The 21,127-nt window shown below is 46.1% G+C and overlaps 2 protein-coding genes and 1 pseudogene across 2 annotated transcripts; 1 reads left to right on the top strand and 2 right to left on the bottom strand.

The window, feature by feature from the left end:
- Window positions 1–1,828: 1,828 nt before the first annotated feature.
- Window positions 1,829–5,769, bottom strand: LOC109760121 (delta(14)-sterol reductase). Its single transcript, XM_020318960.4, has 12 exons — window positions 5,296–5,769; window positions 5,071–5,141; window positions 4,926–4,982; window positions 4,583–4,674; window positions 4,384–4,431; window positions 3,738–3,858; window positions 3,613–3,659; window positions 3,376–3,457; window positions 3,079–3,155; window positions 2,849–2,968; window positions 2,290–2,364; window positions 1,829–2,196 (listed from the first exon to the last, which is right to left on the bottom strand). The coding sequence occupies exons 1-12, from the start codon at window positions 5,474–5,476 to the stop codon at window positions 2,043–2,045; spliced, it is 1,125 nt and encodes a 374-aa protein (XP_020174549.1). The 5' UTR covers window positions 5,477–5,769; the 3' UTR covers window positions 1,829–2,042.
- A 7,110-nt stretch (window positions 5,770–12,879) lies between these two features.
- On the bottom strand, window positions 12,880–13,736 carry LOC109760120 (probable calcium-binding protein CML14). Its single transcript, XM_020318959.4, has one exon. It carries the CDS (start codon window positions 13,599–13,601, stop codon window positions 13,068–13,070), a length of 534 nt encoding a protein of 177 aa, XP_020174548.1. The 5' UTR covers window positions 13,602–13,736; the 3' UTR covers window positions 12,880–13,067.
- A 3,221-nt stretch (window positions 13,737–16,957) lies between these two features.
- LOC109760110 (uncharacterized) lies at window positions 16,958–19,748 on the top strand (annotated as a pseudogene).
- The last annotated feature ends 1,379 nt before the right edge of the window (window positions 19,749–21,127 follow it).

Consider the following 21,127-nt stretch of genomic DNA (forward strand, 5'->3'; position numbering starts at 1 on the left):
TTACATGATCTTCAATTCCAGCAACTGGGTTCTAAGCAAGGAGCTGCGAGAGCATTGTGGCGTGGAGATAAAACAATGCTTACGCGTCTCATTTGACCGGAGCGTCCTTCTGTGGCACATCGCCACTGATCTTTGCTTTCGCTGCGATGACTTGGTCGATGATGTTGGTGAACAAGAAGCAAGATATGGTGGAGGACTACAAAGAGGTGGAGGAAGAGTAGTAGAAGGAATAGGAGAAGGAGTAGTAGAAGGAATAGGAGAAGGAGAAGTAGAAGGAATAGGAGAAGGAGTAGTAATAGAAGAAGGAAGAGTACTAGGACTAGAAGAAGTACCACAACAACAAATGAGGAGGGACCCATCATTACAGCTTCATACAGAGTGCACATTTGGGGCAGGACTAGAAGAAGGAAGAGGAGAAGTAGTTGAAATAGAAGGAGTACCACAACAAAAAAAGGAGGAGGAGGAGGTTCGAGCGCTCATTATTAAAGCTTCGTATGGAGTGCACATTTTCGATATCAAACTACATGGCACACCTGCTCAATTTCAATCCCGAGATGCTTCTGTCCGGCAGCAGGCACCATCTCATCTCCGAGGCCATGGAGGAAATCAAGTCCTCCTTTTTGTCGAAGAAGGATAAGTTGAGCCAAAAAGAGCAACTAAAGGGGCTCATTGCCGACATGGCGGAGGGTGATCACAAGTCGGTCAATGGAGATGATAACACAAGCCAAGGTTTCGTCCACATCACAGAGGCATGCAAGCTGGCCAAAGAGCTGTTGGAGCTGCCGGACCCTAGGACGCGCTGGATGCTCATGTGCATGCTCTGCTACTCCGCCAGCATGTGCAGGGGCTACCTGCACGCCAAGAGCTTGGGTGAAGGTGGAGAGCACCTCACTTTCATCTGGCTCGCGCTCATGCTCAAGGGGGCCAAGAGCTTGGTCGACAAGCTTCAGATGCCGCCGGAGACTCAAGCTTCCGACGATGCCGGATCACAAGCATGAGATCATCAAGGGTCGGAAGACGAGGCCGATCGAGAGCACAGACTCGGTCGGCTGCATCCTACATGTGTGGTTGATTGATTTATTTACCTGTTTGCTTGTTTTCCTGATGCATTTCTGTTTGTGTGTTAATTACTAGTAGTACCTGCTAAAATAATCTTGTTGTTGTCGTGTGTTTAATATTTTTGCTGTAACTGTTTATTGGCCACTCGTTGAGCTATGTCATTTACACTCTTGTCATATATACACAATGCCTACTAGGCTGCTACTAGCAAGCATTTTTGTATCACGCTTTGTGTTAATTTCTCTGGCTCAACGATACAAGGGCCCTCCGATCCATATTACTTGTCGCTCAAACGGATATATTTACCACGGAAATACGTCTAGATACATCTGTTTGGGCGACAAATAATATGGATTGTCGTAGGGAGTATAAACATAACATCAGGCAGGCAGCAAGCAGCCTGGTGGTTTTAAAGTTCGGACATGGTTCTACAAACAGCTATCTAGCTCAGGTGTCCTAGTAATTCGACCACACGTGCTGGAAAAACAAACCAAAAACTTTTGGAAATGATAAATCCCTAAGGATCGGATTTTAAGCATGGCAACCCGAACGTTTTTCATGGCAACCTTAATTCATGCGAGGTTGGCAAACATGGCAATTTTCTGACAAAAAAAAAACAAACTGGAACAAAGTTGCCATGTCTTAACAACTAAACTTGCCACCTCACATCTACTAAAGTTGCCATGACAAACATTCAGGATGACATGCTTAAAATCCGAATGTTCGGGATTTATCGAGGTCCAAAACTTTCTACAATTTTCCAACGCTATTCTGTTCTTTCAGCAATAGTAACTGATGAAGAAGAAAAAGGACAGCTCAAATGAAAATTAGCAGCACTTCCTCTACCAAGCTAGAGATCGATGCAGCTTCAATTCAAAACTGGGTATCAAAGAACAATGTACGGAAGAACATACCATTTAGTTCGGCATGATCATCACGGTCTACAATAACAATACAACATGGCCTTCTGGTTCTTTAGCTAATCAGTACACGTAAGGTAGAATCCTCCAGGGCACAAGCTTGCAGTACTCTGCCCAGATGTCCTTGTACTTCTCCGAGCACCTCGCCTCGTCTCTTCTCTCCCTCCATATCAGCAGGATCAGCAGGTAGGTTGGGTAGAAGTACGGGATCACGGAGCTGCAGCAGAAAAATGTAAGAGTTCAAAGGTTATTCGTGCCTGATTGGATTGAGATGATTGTTTTTTTATGCCACAGAAAGGGTATCTCTCACCTGGCTCCACAAGGCAAGCTGAATGAGAGAGCCAGAAGCAGATCTCCAAGGTAATTGCAGTGCCTTGCAATGCCCCTACACGCAACGACAAAGAGGGGACTTGTTCTTTTAATTTTTTACATTCGGGACAGCAGCAGTTAGCATGCATGATTACTCCCAAGAGACAAGGGGACATCCAAGGTTTGAAAAACTTAACATGTCTAGAAAACTACTGCTGTTCAGTCAAGTGCAATGGTTGCATAAATTTCTCGTGAACATCATTTAGGTAGGCAGGCGTGCAGTGTACTAACTAGTATGAATCACATTTGTGTTGACTGTTTACCTACTTACTACTTACCTACATGTGCTTCCCTCGCATTTTTCTTCATCCGTTGAGAAGAAAAAAAAGTGTATGCGGGCTCTATTTTGTTTACACTATTAAACAGAAAGAGATCACTTGCAATACATGATGCTGCTAAAATAGCCAACAGTACACAGTTCAGACCAAGATGTGCATAGATAACTAGTCGACAAAGAAGAAAAACAAGCACAGGTTCCACGAGATGAATGTAGAACTTACCAGTAGCCAGATACAAGTAGTTTTCCCCCAACAACTTTGGGAGGTTTACCCCATATAGGAGCTTTAGGATCCTTCTTGAACAAATGTTTCTGTTTGTTGGCACCTCTGAACACTAGATAGCTGTGTGCAAAATGAAGCAAGGCTTGGTCAAAGATATTACAATGCAAGAAGCAGATTATTCAGCATACGTAATCCAATCGAGGGTTTGCGAGGGACACAGAAAAGAGTACCCAATAAGGAAAATGATGCAGTTAGCAACGGAAGCCAACAGTGGCAGCTCCATTTTGTTTCCAAGAAGCCACCAACCCTGGTCAACAACACATCATAAAACTTGGTGAGCAGCTCATTTGTCAACCTTCATAATTTAACACAACAGACAGGGATACTGTTACAGGAACCTGCAAATTCAATAGTCATATGACTGAGAGAACAAATTTAGGAATAATGCGCTGAGTAAAGTATATTCAGTAGTGGCATGAGTAGACATTAGCAATTCAAATAACACCCTTTTTCCATAAATGGAATACCTGAATAGTGAAGGTAAAAGGAATGAAAACTAGATCACCAAACACCAGCATGAATCCCAACCTTTCAGCAATAATGTCCCATCTGGAAATAATGGTCAAGTGATCACAGGAAGGAAAAGAAACAATGAAGTATGAAGCTTCATCCTTGCCACCATAAGCCCCGTATTCATTCTATAAGCAACAACACTGGCATATTGCAATTACTTCATCTATTTACTAGAAACAACATGTACTTACGTGGAGGTCATGAATTCTTCATGAATGAAGTAATCTATAATATACCACTGCATGAAGAAACACAATTAATTTCACTTATAATATAGTAGCTGATGATGGAATAAGTAGTTGTCAGTGTTCAATACCCCACAAAAGAATTGGTAAAGAATGACTGCACGGTTAACTGAACCAGCTAGGTAGCTCTTTGCAAGCAAAGAGAGGTTGATAAACAACCATGCCATCATTCCAGCCCTTATGAAAAAGAACCTGCAACCATGATGAACAGAAGAAAAAACATTTATGATCAGGTCCATAGTTTACTGCGATTCATATTTTGTTTACTGTTTTAATGATAAACTTATACGGGGAAAGTTTTTGAAACTGAATATATATAGTTAACATTCAACATTAACTTGTATTCACACTAATTGCCACCAGAAAATAGGAATGATATGACCTGTGGAAACAATTATGGAGAAATAAATAAATAGCTATGCAGCATGCTGAACTTCATTTCCAATTGTCCTTCAGTCTATAAGAAATATTCATTTGTATTCATGTATCTATATAAAAATAGAAGCCAGCATGTCCGTTTTTAAGGTAGGAGATCTCAAGAAAATAACAAACTTGCTGTTAATTTATCAATGGGTCAACAAGACCATTATCAAATGAATGGGAGTAGCTACACCAGCAAACCAATAACTCAATTTTCACAGCAATCATATGCCATCCCAAATTTCCCAGCAAGTGTCACAATTAGGTAAGAAAACAAGGAAGATAGTGGCAACGTACTTGAGGTCAACTCCCATAAAATGGGGATTAAGCTGCACTCCGAACCACCTGTTAGACAAAGTGGCACCAAACATCATTAAACAGGAAAACAGGAGTGGAATTGACAAAGTGATATCTAACATCATTAAAGAAGAAAACAGAAGTGGACTTGTGAAGATAAAAGGTCCTGTTTGTGTGAAATAAAGTTCCGCAAAAGTACCAGTCTTGTATGAAGCTCCCAGTAGCATGTGGTTTCAATGAAGAACTTTGATGGCGGGACCTTAACCCAGTATAATATAGCAGGAAACTGACCTGAAATGGAACATCATGACATGAGTTAATCCAGAGGATGTTATGATTTGTTCCATCTGTGACCAGATGTTACCAAATAGTATTAGGTGTTCAAGTTCAATACTACTGTATTACCCAAGTCTGGCTTTATCATGACTGAACTTGTGACAGTCGGGTTCAGACAGGAGTCTCCGACAAGTCTAAATTTACATCATAGTTCTATAAAAGAAAACTTAATAAGGATGGATGTCGAGAGAGGAAGTGGCACCTACAATGACACTGAAAATGAAGGTGGTCGACAGCAGCTCGAGCCCACGGTCAGCCACGACCTGCAAGCAAATAACAATCGATGCGCTGATCAATTCAACATAACTTTTTGTGAGTCTCCTGGATGCGGTTGACTTTTGTGGAACTCACCGTGGGAGTCATCCAGCCCATGTAGACGCCGAGCGCGGAGAGCCCCAGGAGCAGCAGGAGCGAGAGCAGACCTGCACACGCGCGCGCGCGCCAGTCAGAGTCGGCTGAGCAGACAGACGGACGGCGGAAGAAAGAGAAACGCTTTGCGCCTCGGAGAGAGAGAGAGAGAGAGAGGGAGAGGGAGAGAGAGAGAGAGAGAGAGAGAGAGAGGGAGATGATGGGCACCGTTGCAGCGGTAGTGGAGGCGTGAGGAGTCGGGGAGGACGGCGCCGGCGACGAGCTTGCCGGGGAGGAGGGCGCCCGCGGCGGCGAGGTACGCGAGGTAGGAGAGCAGCACCACCGCCGCGCTCCAGGAGGGCGCGAGCGCGGCGAGCACGTCGGCGGTGGCCGCCGCCGCGTCTTCCATCCCCGTCGTCGCGGCCAAAGGGGATCTCGACTAGCCACTCTGAAGCGAACTGCAGCGGGGCGCGACGGATCCGGAGGAGGCCGGTGCGATGCGGGGTCGACGGTGGAGGGCGGGATGCGGAGGCTAGGGAGACGGTGGAAGGCGCTGCCGTTGTCGGCGAGATGCTGGCCGGCCGGGCGCTCGAGCTCCTCCGGTGGTGTGGCAGAAACCGGGGGAGCCCGTGGATCGCAGTAAACAGGGAGTCAATCAAATGTGCAGTGAAGGTGGGCCTTTGACGTCAGTAATGAAACCTTGGGAGGCCCATCTCTCCACCCCCCGCGCGTCGCTCAATAATGAAACCTTGGGCCCCTGATGTGGATGTTGTACTTGACGTGCAAGACGATTTTTGGGCCTGCCACTATGATAGACGGGGCATCTTCTCGCTACCTACGGGCTCTGTTCGTTGCGTTGCTCCAGGAACATGGCAGACTCGGACGCATGCTCTATATGTGGTGCAATGGAGGATACATGGCGACATTCCCTCTTCGACTGTCGCATGGCACGGTGCACTTGGGCATTGGCAGATGAGGAGCTCCTGGAACGTGTGATCTTAAACAAGAATGAAGATGCGAGGCTATGCTTATTCTTGCTGTTTGAATGCGCTAACCAGCAGGATTTAGCCCGAGTTTTGGCCACCTTATGGGCTATATGGTGGGCTAGCTAGAAGGAGAGCCATCCACGGCAACGAATTCCAGAGCCCGATTTCAACCTGGTGCTTCATCAACAAATTCTTGGAGGACCCCGAGATCGCTAATACCCGCCAACAAAGACTTGTTGTCGTGAAATCTGCGCATCAGGGTGCGCCTAAATGGATTCCTCCTGCACGTGAATCGACAAAACCGAATGTTGACGGAGGCTTGTCTAAACAGGGGAATTGCGGAGGTGCGACGGTAGTTTGCAGGGACAATAATGGTTGTTATTTGGGTGCCTCGGCTATTGTGTTTGATGGTCTTATGAATCCTGCATCTCTGGAAGCATGTGCATGCAATGAAGCACTAGCATTGGCCCAAGATCTTCATATCCATCGTTTAACAATTGCTTCAGATTGCTTGGAGGTGATAGCAAACATCAAGAAGGGTGCAGCTGCTGTGTATGCATTCGTCCTGAGTGAAATTAAGCATAGGAGTAGGGAGTTCAATGATGCAATTTTTTTGCTTTGAGTCTAGGGAGAGCAACTTTGAAGCTCATGCACTAGTTAAGGCCGATGTTTCTTTACCAGTGGGTCGCCATGTGTGGCTAGGGTCCCGTCAAGATATCATTTGTATTCCGGAGACTATTGAGTTTTAATAAAACCCCAGTTCACCTCAAAAAAAATGTTCGCCAGTTTGAAACCAGTGGAGGGTGAAAAGAAATGAGGCGATGGGGGACGCGACTTGGGCTGGACCTCGCACCCCCAACCGCCGACGGTCACCAGCGAGTCGGCGACCAGTTCTGGGCCCTAGCGGAGGGCACCAGAGACGATGAGGAGGAGGATGACGAGTTCACGATCGCCGTCCCGCCGGAGGTGGCGTCGCCAACGCCACTAGATGTGATCTATGAGGCTTTCAACGTGGGGTATTCGGAGGATGACATTGCTCTTTTGGTGGATGCGTTGATCCCGCAAGACAACCCAGCGAGGTTAGGCCTGAACGAGACGGACATGGCAGAGGTGGCTCATCAAGTAGTTAATCGGAAGGCGGCGGCGACGGCGATCCGACCATGGCATGGACCTCTCCCCAAGGTAAGTCTCCCAAAACTGACTTTGCTTGATTTCTCCAAAGTTGATTCCTGGAATGTGGTGCAAAGAAAGAAGAAGAAGCGGCGTCCATCGGTGGCGCCGGCGCCGGTGACCGACTCGATCGAGTAGATCCGGCCAGGCGGCACGGTCGCAACGGTTGTTTGAATTACTAGGCCAAGGTGGGCCAGTAGCGGACGTCGCGGACCTAGGCTCGCAAGGCACTGGGTATGTGGCCCAGTGTAGAGCCCAGGCCGTTGGCTCGCGTGAGGATGTGCCCAGTATCGATACAGAAGCAGCGATCGAGCGGACGGATGTTCCTACGTCTTCTGCGTCTAGGGTTCGTCCACGCATCGCTTGCCCTGGGTTCCCACCGTTGCACTTCTGCCTCTACTACCGCACCACCTCCGCTGGTCTCGTTGTAGCTTCTGAACATAAGCGGAAGTGGAGCAACAGTAGAGCGGTAGTACCGCTTGCTTGCGTGCGGTACTACCGCCCATTCACTACCGCCGCCACTACCGCTTACGCGAGGTCTTCTGGACTGGTTTGCCACTTGGTAGCAGTAGGGCGACAGTGCAACTGCGGTTGTACTCCTCCTACTACCGCTTGTACCTTTCTAATGTTGGGGAACGTAGTAATTTCAAAAAAATTCCTACGCACACACAGGATCATGGTGATGCATAGCAATGAGAGGGGAGAGAGTTGTCCACGTACCCTCGTAGACCGAAAGCGGAAGCGTTAGCACAACGCGGTTGATGTAGTCGTACGTCTTCACGATCCGACCGATCCAAGTACCGAACGTACGGCACCTCCGAGTTCAGCACACGTTCAGCTCGATGACGTCCCGCGAACTCCGATCCAGCAGAGCTTCACGGGAGAGTTCCGTCAGCACGACGGCGTGATGACGGTGATGATGTTGCTACCGACGAAGGGCTTCGCCTAAGCACCGCTACGATATGACCGAGGTGGAATATGGTGGAGGGGGGCACCGCACACGGCTGGAATAGATCAACAGATCAACTTGTGTGTCTAGAGGTGCCCCCTGCCCCCGTATATAAAGGAGCAAGGGGGAAGGCGGCCGGCCAGGAGGAGGGCGCGCCAAGGGGGGAGTCCTACTCCCACCGAGAGTAGGACTCCTCCTTTTCCTTGTTGGAGTCGGAGAGGGAAGGAAGGGAGAGAGGAGGAGAAGGAAAAAGGGGGGCGCCCCCCCTCCTTGTCCAATTCGGACTAGAGGGGGAGGGGGCGCGCGGCTGCCCTGGCCGCCCCTCCTCTTCTCCCACGAAGGCCCATGAGGCCCAATTAACTCCCCGGGGGGTTCCGATAACCCCCCGGTACTCTGGTTTTTATCTGAAACCACTCGGAACACTTCCGGTGTCCGAATATAGTCGTCCAATATATCGATCTTTATGTATCGACCATTTCGAGACTCCTCCTCATGTCCGTGATCATATTCGGGACTCCGAACTACCTTCGGTACATCAAAACACAAAAATTCATAATACCGATCGTCACCAAACTTTAAGCGTGCGGACCCTACGGGTTCGAGAACTATGTAGACATGACCGAGACACGTTTCAGGTCAATAACCAATAGCGGAACCTGGATGCTCATATTGGCTCCTACATATTCTACGAAGATCTTTATCGGTCAAACCGCATAACAACATACGTTGTTCCCTTTGTCATCGGTATGTTACTTGCCCGAGATTCGATCATCGGTATCTCAATACCTAGTTCAAGCTTGTTACCGGCAAGTCTCTTTACTCGTTCCGTAATGCATCATCCCGCAACTAACTCATTAGTCACATTGCTTGCAAGGCTTATAGTGATGTGCATTACCGAGAGGGCCTAGAGATACCTCTCCGACAATCGGAGTGACAAATCCTAATCTCGAAATACACCAACTCAACAAGTACCTTCGGAGACACCTGTAGAGCACCTTTATAATCACCCAGTTACGTTGTGACGTTTGGTAGCACACAAAGTGTTTCTCCGGTAAACGGGAGTTGCATAATTTCATAATCATAGGAACATGTATAAGTCATGAAGAAAGCAATAGCAACATACTAAACGATCAAGTGCTAAGCTAACGGAATGGGTCAAATCAATCACATCATTCTCCTAATGATGTGATCCCATTAATCAAATTACAACTCATGTCCATGGCTAGGAAACTCAACCATCTTTGATTAACGAGCTAGTCAAGTAGAGGCATACTAATGACACTATGTTTGTCTATGTATTCACACATGTATTATGTTTTCAGTTAATACAATTCTAGCATGAATAATAAACATTTATCATGATATGAGAAAATAAATAATAACATTATTATTGCCTCTAGGGCATATTTCCTTCAGTACGCCTTTGAAGTTTCAAGTTCCCGTGCAAAACTATCTAATTAAAGCTCCTGCACGGAAAAAGCTCTACAATAGTTAATTTCCCACAAAACACATGTACAAAAATTATACAAGGTCAAACTAGAACCATATAATAACAACTAAAATTTGCAATGGAAAGAAGACGTAAGTTTTTTGAGTCAAAGAAGATGTAAGTGGTTGGTTTTTTAGACAAACTCCAAAGCTTTATTGCACCGTCACAATGTTTACAGACAAAATCAAGTTCGTTGGGCTGACCTTTTTTGAAGGACCAGTTTATTGGGCTGACGTAACCAAGCATGGCGAACATAACGAGCCTAGCTTGATAGAATAAAAAGCCCATCAACTGAATGGGCCGCTAGAATACAAAAAACTAAAACAGGCCGTGTGCCAAACAATAAACGGGTCACATGATACCACGAGATCAGGATGCCCCGAGATCTGACAGCTCACAAAGCGAATGAGACCAAATTAAAACTCAGCTAAATGATTTTTAGCAAAACCGTTATCTTTAAATGGTATAAACATTTTGAAAATGTCATGGATTTTTTTAAATACATGAAAGTTGTCCTAAAATGTTCATGAACATCTTTTCATTGTCAAGAACATTTTGTTTTAATGTTGTCAGTGTTTTCTAAAAGCTTTGTTGACATTTTTCACATGATATAAATATTTGTATTATGCAGGGAATATTTTTAAAATTGAGTAACTAACTTTTTAAACATATATTTTCTTAGATAAAAAATATAAAAAATAAATGAATGAACACTTACGCAATGAAGCAACACATACGTAATTTCCTACTGGGCCCACCCATTTAGGTTTGCAAGAAAATAATCAGGTGATTTCTATTTTTGTTTGTATCTAAAGAGGCCATGTCCATATCATCAGGATTATTTTCTTGCATATTCTTCGATTTGCTTGCAGGAAAAATTCTTTGTGGATAGGTCGATCGTGCCGTTGGCTCGGTCGATAACACAGTGGAGTTGGTTCAGCCATTGCCGTGGATATCAGTCGTGTACGGTTCCCCCTGTACGGTTGGTAGCTGGATCGTGGGGGTCAAATCCTTCCAAAAATCGTAGTTATCTCACCTCTCATCGAAAGATCGGCCCCGGTTCACAACAGAAAACAAGAGAGAAGGTACAAATCACACTAGAAACACTAGCTACAACAGAACATGGAACAAAAAGGATGGAAAGAACACCACACACAACCACTAATCTCGTCGATACAACCAACAAGGAGGAGGACACACGCTTCCATCTTCACCTGACTAAGCAAGGCAGGGCTTGAGCTTGGTCGTCTGGTTGCCACCCGACACACCTCTTGAAGAAGGGGATGGGTGTCGAAGGTAACGAGGCAATCCAAGGTGAACCATGAACTCACTAACCCAGCTTCACATGAGAGCTTCCACAAATGTCGAACGACGAGGCCAATGCGTGCATCTCACCAAGAGATACCACCTAAATCTGGAAGGAACAAGGAGCAACCACCATCAATCATGTCAGCGCCTGCAGCCATGGACCTCCAACTGGCCGACCACCCTCCAACCAAAACATCAATTAACCAACAAACGAGCCAGTGTCTCCAAGACGGCGCCTCTAAGGAGGTTAATCTAAGGCTTTCACCCAAGTAGACGATGTGTCAAGATTCTCGAAGACGCCTCCAAGGAGGAAGATGGCGCCTGAAGGCGTCGTCGACATCGGTGCCGACAGAACCGATACAGGGTTTTTGGCCGTAGCATCACACCTCACCGTCCAACTGAAGCACGTCAGTGCTTCATTTGGTCTCCATGAGTGTGGGCCATTCCAGCCTCCGGCCACCTCATCTTCACATGTTCACTAGCTCCGGCGAGGTAAACTAGGAGCCGCCTCTGCACAGACGGGAACCAAGGCATCTCGTCGGGGAATGGCCACGAATAGCGCCCGGATCTAGAGGAGTCCCGCCCGCGTCGGGGCGGGCAAGATCAACATGCCTCCGAGCGCTAGGAGTCAACGCGCATTGGTGGCTGGAATAGAGGTTCGAGCTACTGTTGGCCAGATCTAGAGTCCGGGCCCTCCACCAAACAACCTCATGCAGCACAACCACCACACAAGAAAACCCATGGACCCTTCCGCAGCGGAGCTGCCACCACCGTGGCAGAGGCTGACAAAGACGAGGGAGGGAGGGTACCAACGACACGAACTATACGATGGGGATCTGAGGTGGCGGCGGGGGAGGGAGGGTCTTTCGGGTTGCCCTGCTTTGGGTCGCCCTAGAGCAGGCGACTCAGGAGTCGTTTCGTTGTTTTTGGTAATGCGGCTGATCTCATCCACCTAATATCCCTGGGTTTCTCTTCCCCACCTCCAGACATTGAAAGAATACTCCCCAGCTGCCGTATTTATCTTCTTCGCCTCCGTCCCCCTCCTGACATCTCCTCTGCCTCTGTCTCCCTTCTGCTGTCTCCTCCACGACAACACCACCCGCCTAAACTGATTCAATGCATGGACAGCGACCCTGTCGCCTCGCCGGTCATCGAATCTCCTTCCTCCTCCATCACTCTGCATCCCAACCCCTGGATTTATCCGGGGGGTTAGATCATTTGCCCCAGTTTACATGGGGTTAAATGATTTGCCCAGGATTGTTTCAATGGCAAGTGGCCGCAGACCCCACCCGCCAAGAGAGTCCCTTGAGGCGACGCCGTGCTCGGTCTTGTTAGACCTTGTACAATGCTAGATACATAGGGAGGTGCTTAGAAAAATAATTCAGGTTTTTCTGAAGCACCGGTGCCTATTTCTATAGAAGAGACGTCTAATTAAGCGTCTACCATGTACAAATAAGCATCGATGCTTAAAAAAAATCTGATTTATTTCTCTAAGTATCTCCCCCTAAGCACCTTGCATTGTACAGTACTCTCTCCGTAAATAAATATAAGAGTGTTTAGATCACTACCTAAACACTCTTATATTTATTTACAGACGAAGTACAACAAAGCCGCGCCCGACAAAACGGGCAGCAGAGCACGAACGGTGGATCGAGGCTAAGACCTGGCTTTGCGCGTAGCGTCAGCCCTCTCTCCGACTAGCTCTGCTGCATGGCAACGACAGCTCCACCGCAGTGATGATTCCAAAAGGTTGAAAGATAAATTAGTCACGGTAAATAATTCGAACAAAGATCATAATCAGGACGCAGTAATAAACCGAATGAGTCAATGCCCATCTCTACTTGCAAAAATGGACAGGACGGACGGATCCATACGGCAGAGGTATCACCAACAAGCAGCGGACGCATCGATTGACCAAATTACCAAAATTTATACACATTCCAGGTCAACGTTGCAATTCCATGAGAGTTCGTCACAGTTGATCCAGTCCGGGCCTTGAACCACCCTACTACGACTAGTTCTACCAAAGAAGAAGAATCATACTACCAGTCCATCCGATCAGAGCCAGCCGGAGCCCGGCCGGTCATCATCTCACATCTCAGGCGGCGGGGACGCCGAGGAAGTCGAGCGCGGACCTGGCCATGACAGCAGCAAACTCCCCGAAGCTAATCACGCCGTCCCCATCCGCGTCAGCGTCCCGCATCATGGTCCGCAGCTCCTCGAACGTGAGCGGCTGGCCCAGCTTGGCCATGGAGCGCGCGAGCTCGGCGGCGGAGATGTAGCCGTTGCCGTCGCGGTCGAAGGCGCGGAAGACCTCGAGCAGCTGCGCCTGGTCGACGAGCCGCGGCGCATGGGCGGTGAGCACCGGCGCGATGGCCCGCGCCAGCTCGTCGAACTCCACGGTGCCGCTGCCGTCGGCGTCGATGGCGAGGAGGAGGGCCCGCGACTCGTCGCCCGTGGGGCGCAGGCCGAGGGAGCGGAGCAGGGCCGCCAGCTCGAGCTGGGTGAGGCTGCCGTCGCCGTCCATGTCGAAGCGGTCGAAGAGGGAGCGCAGCTGCTTCAGCTGGCTGCCCCGCAGCGACCCCGCGCCCTTGGCCGGCGCCGGCGATGGGGATGGCGATGGCTTCGTCATGGTGGTGGAGTGAAGGTTGGATCTTTGACTTGGTGGCGGTGAGGGTGGGGGGTGGATGGGATCGGAGGAGGTGGAGGTGGAGATGGAGATGCGGAATGGGTTTGGGGTGAGACCGGGGTGGAGAAGACGACTTTGGTATATATTTATGGAGAGATTACCGGGCGGCAGGCAGGGAGGAAGACGCGTCGGCGTTGGTGGTGACCGGGTCGGTGGGTGCGTGCACGGAAGGATCGGAGGAGGAAGAAACTGTAGATGGGTGCGCTCGCCGTGCGCGTCAAAAACTGCAGTGTACGTAGCTTGTTGTTTTTACCTCCCCTTTCTTGGTGGCTGCCTCAGGTTGGCTGTAACTAGCAAGCTATAATTAACCTCTCTTTAATATTCCCTATGTTCACCTTTATAAGATGTAGTTCAATTTCAGTTGTCTGAAACGATTTAGAAAAGTGAGTAGTATTTTTATAGGCCAGCTTGTAAACCTACCTGAGAGAGGGGATGGTCAGTGGCTCAGTGCTGCTGGCGTGAGGTTTTACTTGGTTGCGTCACATGCAAAAATCAAAATTAGACATGGAGTACAAAAGAACTTGGTGTTTGTACCTTTTTTTTTTCTTAACAAAAAAACACTTGAGTCTATTAACCAAACTAGCAGTAGAAACATAACTGTAAAAAGAAATTGTGCCGGGTTCCCTGGGGCTCTCGAATAGGCCGATGGCATACCGCTCCAATGCTCAAGCCATCCTAACATGGCTCGCGGACTGAAAATTATCATGACCAAGGTTTTGCAAGACCATCGCCCTAAAGAAAAGAAAAGAAACCGTCACAACCAGGAAAGCTCGGCTTCCAATAAAACTCGCACGCATCACGTCAACCCCTGAGGATGCATCAACGTGATCGGGATGAGCGCAAAGGATAGTTTTGGTGCCACCACACCGACAGTCTCTAGTTTCACGTCCAAAATGAATGGTGAGAATCTTTGCCTGCGAACCATAGACGCTGCCACATACAAAAACATCGAGATGGAAGAATCAATCAATGACAAACGCCATCACTATCAGCAGTGCACCACCGAGAACTAAATTATTGCATGTCGTCGCCACTACTTGTCGCAAGGGTTGAAGCGACGGACAACGAAGGCCTACCTAAAATTTCAAGATAGAGGAAACGTCATCTCCATCATAGATCGAGGCCTTCAAGCGCTCCCGTAACAATAGGTATGGTGAAGGAGGATGGGGGGACAACATCTCACCGATGAACGGAAGGTAGCAGCGCGGTGCGCCCAAGATCACCTCTCGCTAGGGTTAGGAGAGAAAGGGCTTGGGTAGCCTATCCTATAACTTGTATGCGTTTTTTTCAGCCGGGTCTTTGCACGGTTGGACAATTTTCGAAACTTCTCCATTGAATTAGTTTTTACAAATTTAATACTCCCTCCGTTCCTAAATATAAAGTGTAAATTCACTCATTTTGCTTCGTATGTTGAAATCTCTAAAAAGACATATATTTGGGAACGGAGGGAGTATCTAGATTAGTTTAGTCATATGATTATTGTCTGAAGTAGAAAAAGTTTCTATAGAATGACTGACTGGTTGTATAGGAGACTGACTCGAGGTGAGGTGGGTGCGCCGTGCGCGTTGGAAACAGCGCGGTAGTACCTTGTTGTTTTTTCGTTCCCTGGTGGCGCCTGTACTTGAACTCAGGTCAGCTGTAACTATCTCCAAATAAATAAAAAACTTATAAGCTGTGAGTAGCAAGTTATAATCAGCCTCTCCATATTATTTTTAGACCAGCTCGTAAACCTACTCGAGCCTTGAGAGCGAGATGATGGTGGTGGTGCTGCCTGCTGGCGTGAGGTTTACTGGGTCGTGGCACTTGTAACATTAGCTACCTACAGCTCGCGGGAGGTTCAGAAAGGGCGAAAAGGAAGGAGAATTTAGCTCCTGTGTTGGGGCTTGACACAGTTGGAGTTGGGTACTTGTAAAGCTCGTGCAGAGTTGTCGTTATGAATTTACAGTGAAACCACATAGATCTGCGCATAGCGCGTGACAGGCTTGCCATGGTGCAAATGTGCTGGTTCTGCGCATACCGTGTGACAGCCTTGAATACCTTGGGTTGGGAGTGTTCAAATGGAAAACGAGGTTCGTTTCTGGACCTCCTTTGCATGCATGCAGGACAAAATGATGGTCCACGGAAGGAAAGGAGGCAGTGTAACCAACAAACGAACGTACGGCTGTCGTCCTTCCAGTGGGCCGTACGTTCAAATGGAAGGAAAGCAGGGGCTGAATTTTCTATCAGCCGTACGTTCGTTGGTTACACTGCCTCCTAGCTGCTCGGCACCAGCTAGCGCAACCAGGCGGAAGATGCACGGAATCCACCCACCCGGCCAGAGGCAGAGCCTAGACTAGAAGAAAGCTAGCAGGCAGGTCAAGATCGTCAGCAGCAGCAGCAGCAGCAGAGAAATGAGAATCCTACAGCTGTCCTATTAGCATCTAATAATCTAATCTAATCACCCACCGCCACCGGCATATGGGTCGGTCATGCTCATGCATCTACATAAACATACACGGTTCCAGATCTGATCTGCTGCCAACAAATTAAACCAATCAGAAATTATATGATGATTGTGCTGGAATAATGTCGTCTCATGATTGGTTAGCCATGGCCCATCGATTTGCATGGAAACTACGTACGTTCGGTCGTTGCGGATCATGAAATGCAGTGAGCACCGGCAACAGAGCAGCGCACCGTCGCCAATGATGTCTCCGCCTATTTTTATGCTGCCAGGTCAACCTATTATTGTACGTTTTCTGTTTTTATGCTGGAGTAATTCGCTTGATCACACGTTTACTTGGTTGTGGGGCCTGCAATGCAAAACTAGCTACAGATTACTACTCGTACTACAAAACTTGGCGTGGGCCGCCTGCTCAAACGGCAAACCGCTCCGCCCCGCTCGATCGATCCTCCGTCTCCCCCGACGACTGACGTTGCCCTGCCCCGACGATGCGTGGCATCTCCTCTCTCTCGTCGCCATCCCTCTCTTCCGTCCTCTCGCGACGACGACTTCTCCCGCCTCCCAGTCCACCCGCCCGTCGTCTCTCCCGGTGGGTTTTAATTTCCTCCTCCTCCTCTTCTTCTCGCGCCAAAGTTTTATTGGTATAACCCCTACTTGGTTGATATAGTTTTGGATCTAGACTTCTAGAGAGGAATCGCATAGTAAAACAGTGGAAAATACCGACAAGAAATATGATTCAGTTAATCATCCCAAATATATCCTGATAATTAATTAATGATCCCATCTTATTCGTGTGCCATGTTGCCGTAGATCTCGCCGTGGATCTCGGGGCCCCTCGGAGGACGGTGTAGCCCCAATGGACGTACTTCGGAAGAGCAGCCACCGTGACGGTTCTATATACAAGCGCACTCATGCGTGGAAGCAAATCTATCGCATCGCCGACCGTAACGAGAGTATGGGATCGATGATATCCCTCTTTCCTATTTCTTTTCGTTTCTTACTACTACTCTATGACATTGTTCATGCTCTAGGATCAACCGACATTGCACGTCATATTATGTTATTGTGGTTCATTGCATATGAGCTCCGGTAAAGTTTTTGGTTGTCAACTTAAGTCTGAATTATTTCGCTGTCCTCCCTGCTTCGAGTTGTGCTTTTTACTAGAATAGGTTCAGTTCATCCAATCATGATGTTTATCTCATTTGCCTCTCCTAAGCTTTTGGTTCAGATTTTGTGATCATGCCCTATGCATGTAATTTGTTCATACCTTCTCATTCTTTCTACCATGTATTTTGTATCCCAACTGTTAATCACCTATGCAAGTAATCGTGGAAAATCATGAGAACATTTTGTAACATCCTTATGATTATTTATCATCGTGAAAAAAGATGAAATCAAAATAGGATTTCTAGAAAGAGAGAAACAAAACAAGACTTTTATAAGGGGCTGAAATAACATGTTTTTGTAGTCAGTCAAGAAGTATTTTAGTGAGTTATATGAAATACCCGAGGAGAGTAAAATGGACTCTCTCTCTCTCTCTCTTCATTGTGTTTTACTTGTTGATAACAAATTCAGAGTAAAATTTCAGGTAAAAGAGAACGTAGATAGTTTCCACTTTTTTAGCAACAAACAATAGACTTTTTTTGAGCAATATAGATAGTTTTCACTTTCCCCGCAAAAAAAAGAGATAGTTTTCACTTGGATGAAAAAAAATATGATTAATTGACCATGGAACATTAAGGCGCGTGTTTACTTTCTGCATGGGTAGTACTATTTAATATTTATTTCAAATATAACTTGTATTTTTATGTGAAGCTTGGTTGGAGGCAATGACGTAACAGATCCCGCAGGTTGCCTCATTGACATTCGCAGTGGATATTGTAAGCGTCATCCACCTAGCCGCATGTTCCAAATTTTCTCTTTAAAGTTGGCTAAAACTCCTACCGATGATAGGCCAATACAGTTGTATGGATACATAGCAGTGCGAGATCATTTGGACCTATTGCTTAATTATGTCGTCAATTTCCGTAGAGATGATCCCATCAGCGTGGAACAGGTGTGTATCATAATTATCTGTATTTTTTTAAGCCTACCTTACCCCATTGTGTTTGTTCTGCTTAGACCAAGGCTTGTAAATTGAGCATTAAACAAAGTTCTAAGTAGTTGAAAAGGGTTCGTCAAAGATTTGATTACTTGATTGAAACTCTAGGCTGAACCATGCATTCATCTTCTCTTTAAAGTATTCAATACTGTCTTCATCTCTAGGTGCAGTTTCTGACGTGGTTTTTGAATTATTGCCCACTTGGGCAAAGCAATCTCCCAAATTGTGCCTAGGAAATGATACTTCGAGCGTCCAATACTTTTTTTACATGAGGGGGTTAATCAGACAAACCAAAATACTTGAAAGGGTTAAGTTATTTAATTCCTCATTTCAAATTACTGTTTTTCATTTTGCATTGTCGCATGCATAGAACTTATGGACTGGATCATACATATTCTTGATAGCGTGCTACAAACCACTTAATCTCTTGTATGATGTCATTGTATATGCTTCAGATTGACTAATCTGTACAAAGTCTTACATTGTGAATTCATGATTTACCATGGAAACGGTTCAAAATTGTGCAACTAAGTGACCCTCAAAAACAATATTTTATGGAAGTAAGTGTGTTCCAAATGGAAAATAAGACAGAATTATTTTGGACCCTTCTTTACTACTCTGCAAGCCACACAAATTTGACTGTCTTCTGTTTATATGCATGTGAAGATGCATAGCATAGGTTTTTCTATTTTTCTCTTCTCACTTGGACATGCTTATGAAATCAAATATTTGGGATTTGAAACAAAACCAAACAAGGTAGGGAATGGGGGCATTTCCCATCTCTTAACACCGTTATGCACCTTGTAACCATTCAGCTCAACAGATGACAAACATCATGGTCATCAACTGTAAAATATCCCTTTGAAGTATATATTAGTACAAGGGAAACTTTTGGATCGAGATATTTCTCACTTTCATATGAAGAGCTACTAAACAATAATAACATTTATTTCGTAGGGTTCTTCCATCAGCATGATCGGCCCGAAGAGAGGGATAGATCTGAGTGGCAACATTGTAGTCGAATACGACATGAGGATCAAGACAGAAGAAGTAAAGCATGACCTACAGCTGATCGATGGTGCATCAATGATACGCCACAAGGACCTGCAGGATTGTCGGGCGTTTACGCGTCGTATCCATGGCGACCACGGCGCAATAGACCTCACTGTGTCGGCCCTTGATGACGCGGTTGAGGCGACCGTGGAAGTCGTCATATCGGAAGTGCGGAGCGGCTTCGCTCTGCGCCTCGGGTGTTTCATTGGCGGTGTGGATGAGGAGATCCCAATCTTCGACGGCGTCGTCGGCAGCGAGGCACATGGGTTGAAATTAAAAAAGGTTTGTGCTGGCTGTAGCTATAAGGTATTGGATGAAGTTGGAATTCAAGGTGGCACCGGAGTCGGCGCGGTGTCAGTTTGCCTTCATGGCGAACAACCATGGGGTTTCTTGTCGGAATATGAAGATGGATTTTGCATTGTTCTCAGTGAAGGTGACATGGTCGTCTTTGCCTTTGCGGGCACCGAGCTTACACCGGCGGTCCAAGAACTGAAGCTAGATGTGAAAATCCACATAACTTGACACTCTAGCTCCTTTTCATCAATTGTACAATATCCCCGTTAAGTGCGTACTAGTACAAGCGAAATATGATCATAAGGGAAGCATTTTGCTGGGGATATTTGTTATTTTTATATGAAATATCTATGGAACAATAATAGTGTCCGTAAGCAAGCGATAGATCTGCGTGGCAACATCATGGTTGAATATGGCATGAGGATCAAGACAGGCGAAGCAAGACCTATAGAATGTGTTTGGTAGGGTGCATGAGGGCAAAAGTTCCCAAGCCGACCCACTTTTGCTTGTTTGGTAGGGTGCATGGGCTCATCTGGGCTATGCCCATCTCATCCAAGAAAGGGCCCTCAGACATGCCCATCTCATGCACCCCACAGGCAGCCATGTTGGCCCTGACCCTCGTCCCCATCCACCAGACCACGTCTAGATATGTTTAATTTTTCAAAAAAAATGTTCATAATTTCAAATGTTGTTTAAATTTTCAAACAATATTCAAAATTTTAAAAATTGTTTGAATTTTCTAAAAAGTTCATAATTTTTAAAAAATTACATTTTTTGAAAATGATCAGATTTTTTTAAAATTTTCAAAAAATGTTCAGAATTTCAAAAAAATAAATTTTGTTTAAATTTTCAAAAAATGTTCACAATTTCAAAAAAAATCCAAATTTATTTAAGTTTTCAAAAAATGTTCAGAATTCCAAATTTTGTTTCAATTTTTAAAAAAATCAGAACTTCAAAAAATGTTTGAATTTTCAAAAAGTTCAGAAGTTCAAAAAATGTTCAAAATTTCAAAAATTATTTCAATTTTAAAAAAAATTACAATTTCAAATTTTGTTTAAATTTTCAATAAAGTTCGGAATTTTAAAATATTTTTAAATTTTTGTGCACGTTTTTTCAATTTTATTCACCATCCAAAACAAATATTCGAAATTCAAAATTGTTCAGCATGTCTAAACACATGCAGGCTGCCAAACAAAGTCTCAGTTCAGCATGTCTCAGTGCATACACCGTTGCCAAACAACACCAAATGCATGGACTGAGCATATCTACGCTCAGCATGTATGAGAGGAGAACAACTAGGCTAGGTCCATACATGCTACCAAACACACCCATAGTTGATCAACGGCGCACCGATGATATGTTGCAAGGACCTGCTGAACCGAAGGGTTGGGCCCCAAAGTGGAAGTGTCACTTGGTCTTCAAGGCAAACAAGCATGGTTTTTTCTGTTTTGCTGTTCGTCAGAATATGAAGACTGCGCGTTGTCCCAGTGAATGTGACCTGGTCGGCTTTGCCCTCGCGGGCATTTTAAGGTTGCACTGGCACTGTATTTCCGCTCTTGGACTATCGTATTTTCGTTA

The sequence above is a fragment of the Aegilops tauschii genome, chromosome 1, assembly GCF_002575655.3.
Source record: "Aegilops tauschii subsp. strangulata cultivar AL8/78 chromosome 1, Aet v6.0, whole genome shotgun sequence".
NCBI classification, from domain to species: Eukaryota; Viridiplantae; Streptophyta; class Magnoliopsida; order Poales; family Poaceae; genus Aegilops; species Aegilops tauschii.

Bases quoted from the DNA above. Each gene is read 5' to 3' on its own strand.
- LOC109760121 (XM_020318960.4), bottom strand. From the start codon at position 5,476: ATGGAAGACGCGGCGGCGGCCACCGCCGACGTGCTCGCCGCGCTCGCG. The intron at 5,142-5,295 runs GTGCCCATCATC...GCGCGTGTGCAG, and splicing joins CCTCCACTACCGCTGCAACG to GTCTGCTCTCGCTCCTGCTG. The intron at 3,458-3,612 runs GTAAGTACATGT...CATTATTTCCAG, and splicing joins GAAGAATTCATGACCTCCAC to ATGGGACATTATTGCTGAAA.
- LOC109760120 (XM_020318959.4), bottom strand. From the start codon at position 13,601: ATGACGAAGCCATCGCCATCCCCATCGCCGGCGCCGGCCAAGGGCGCG.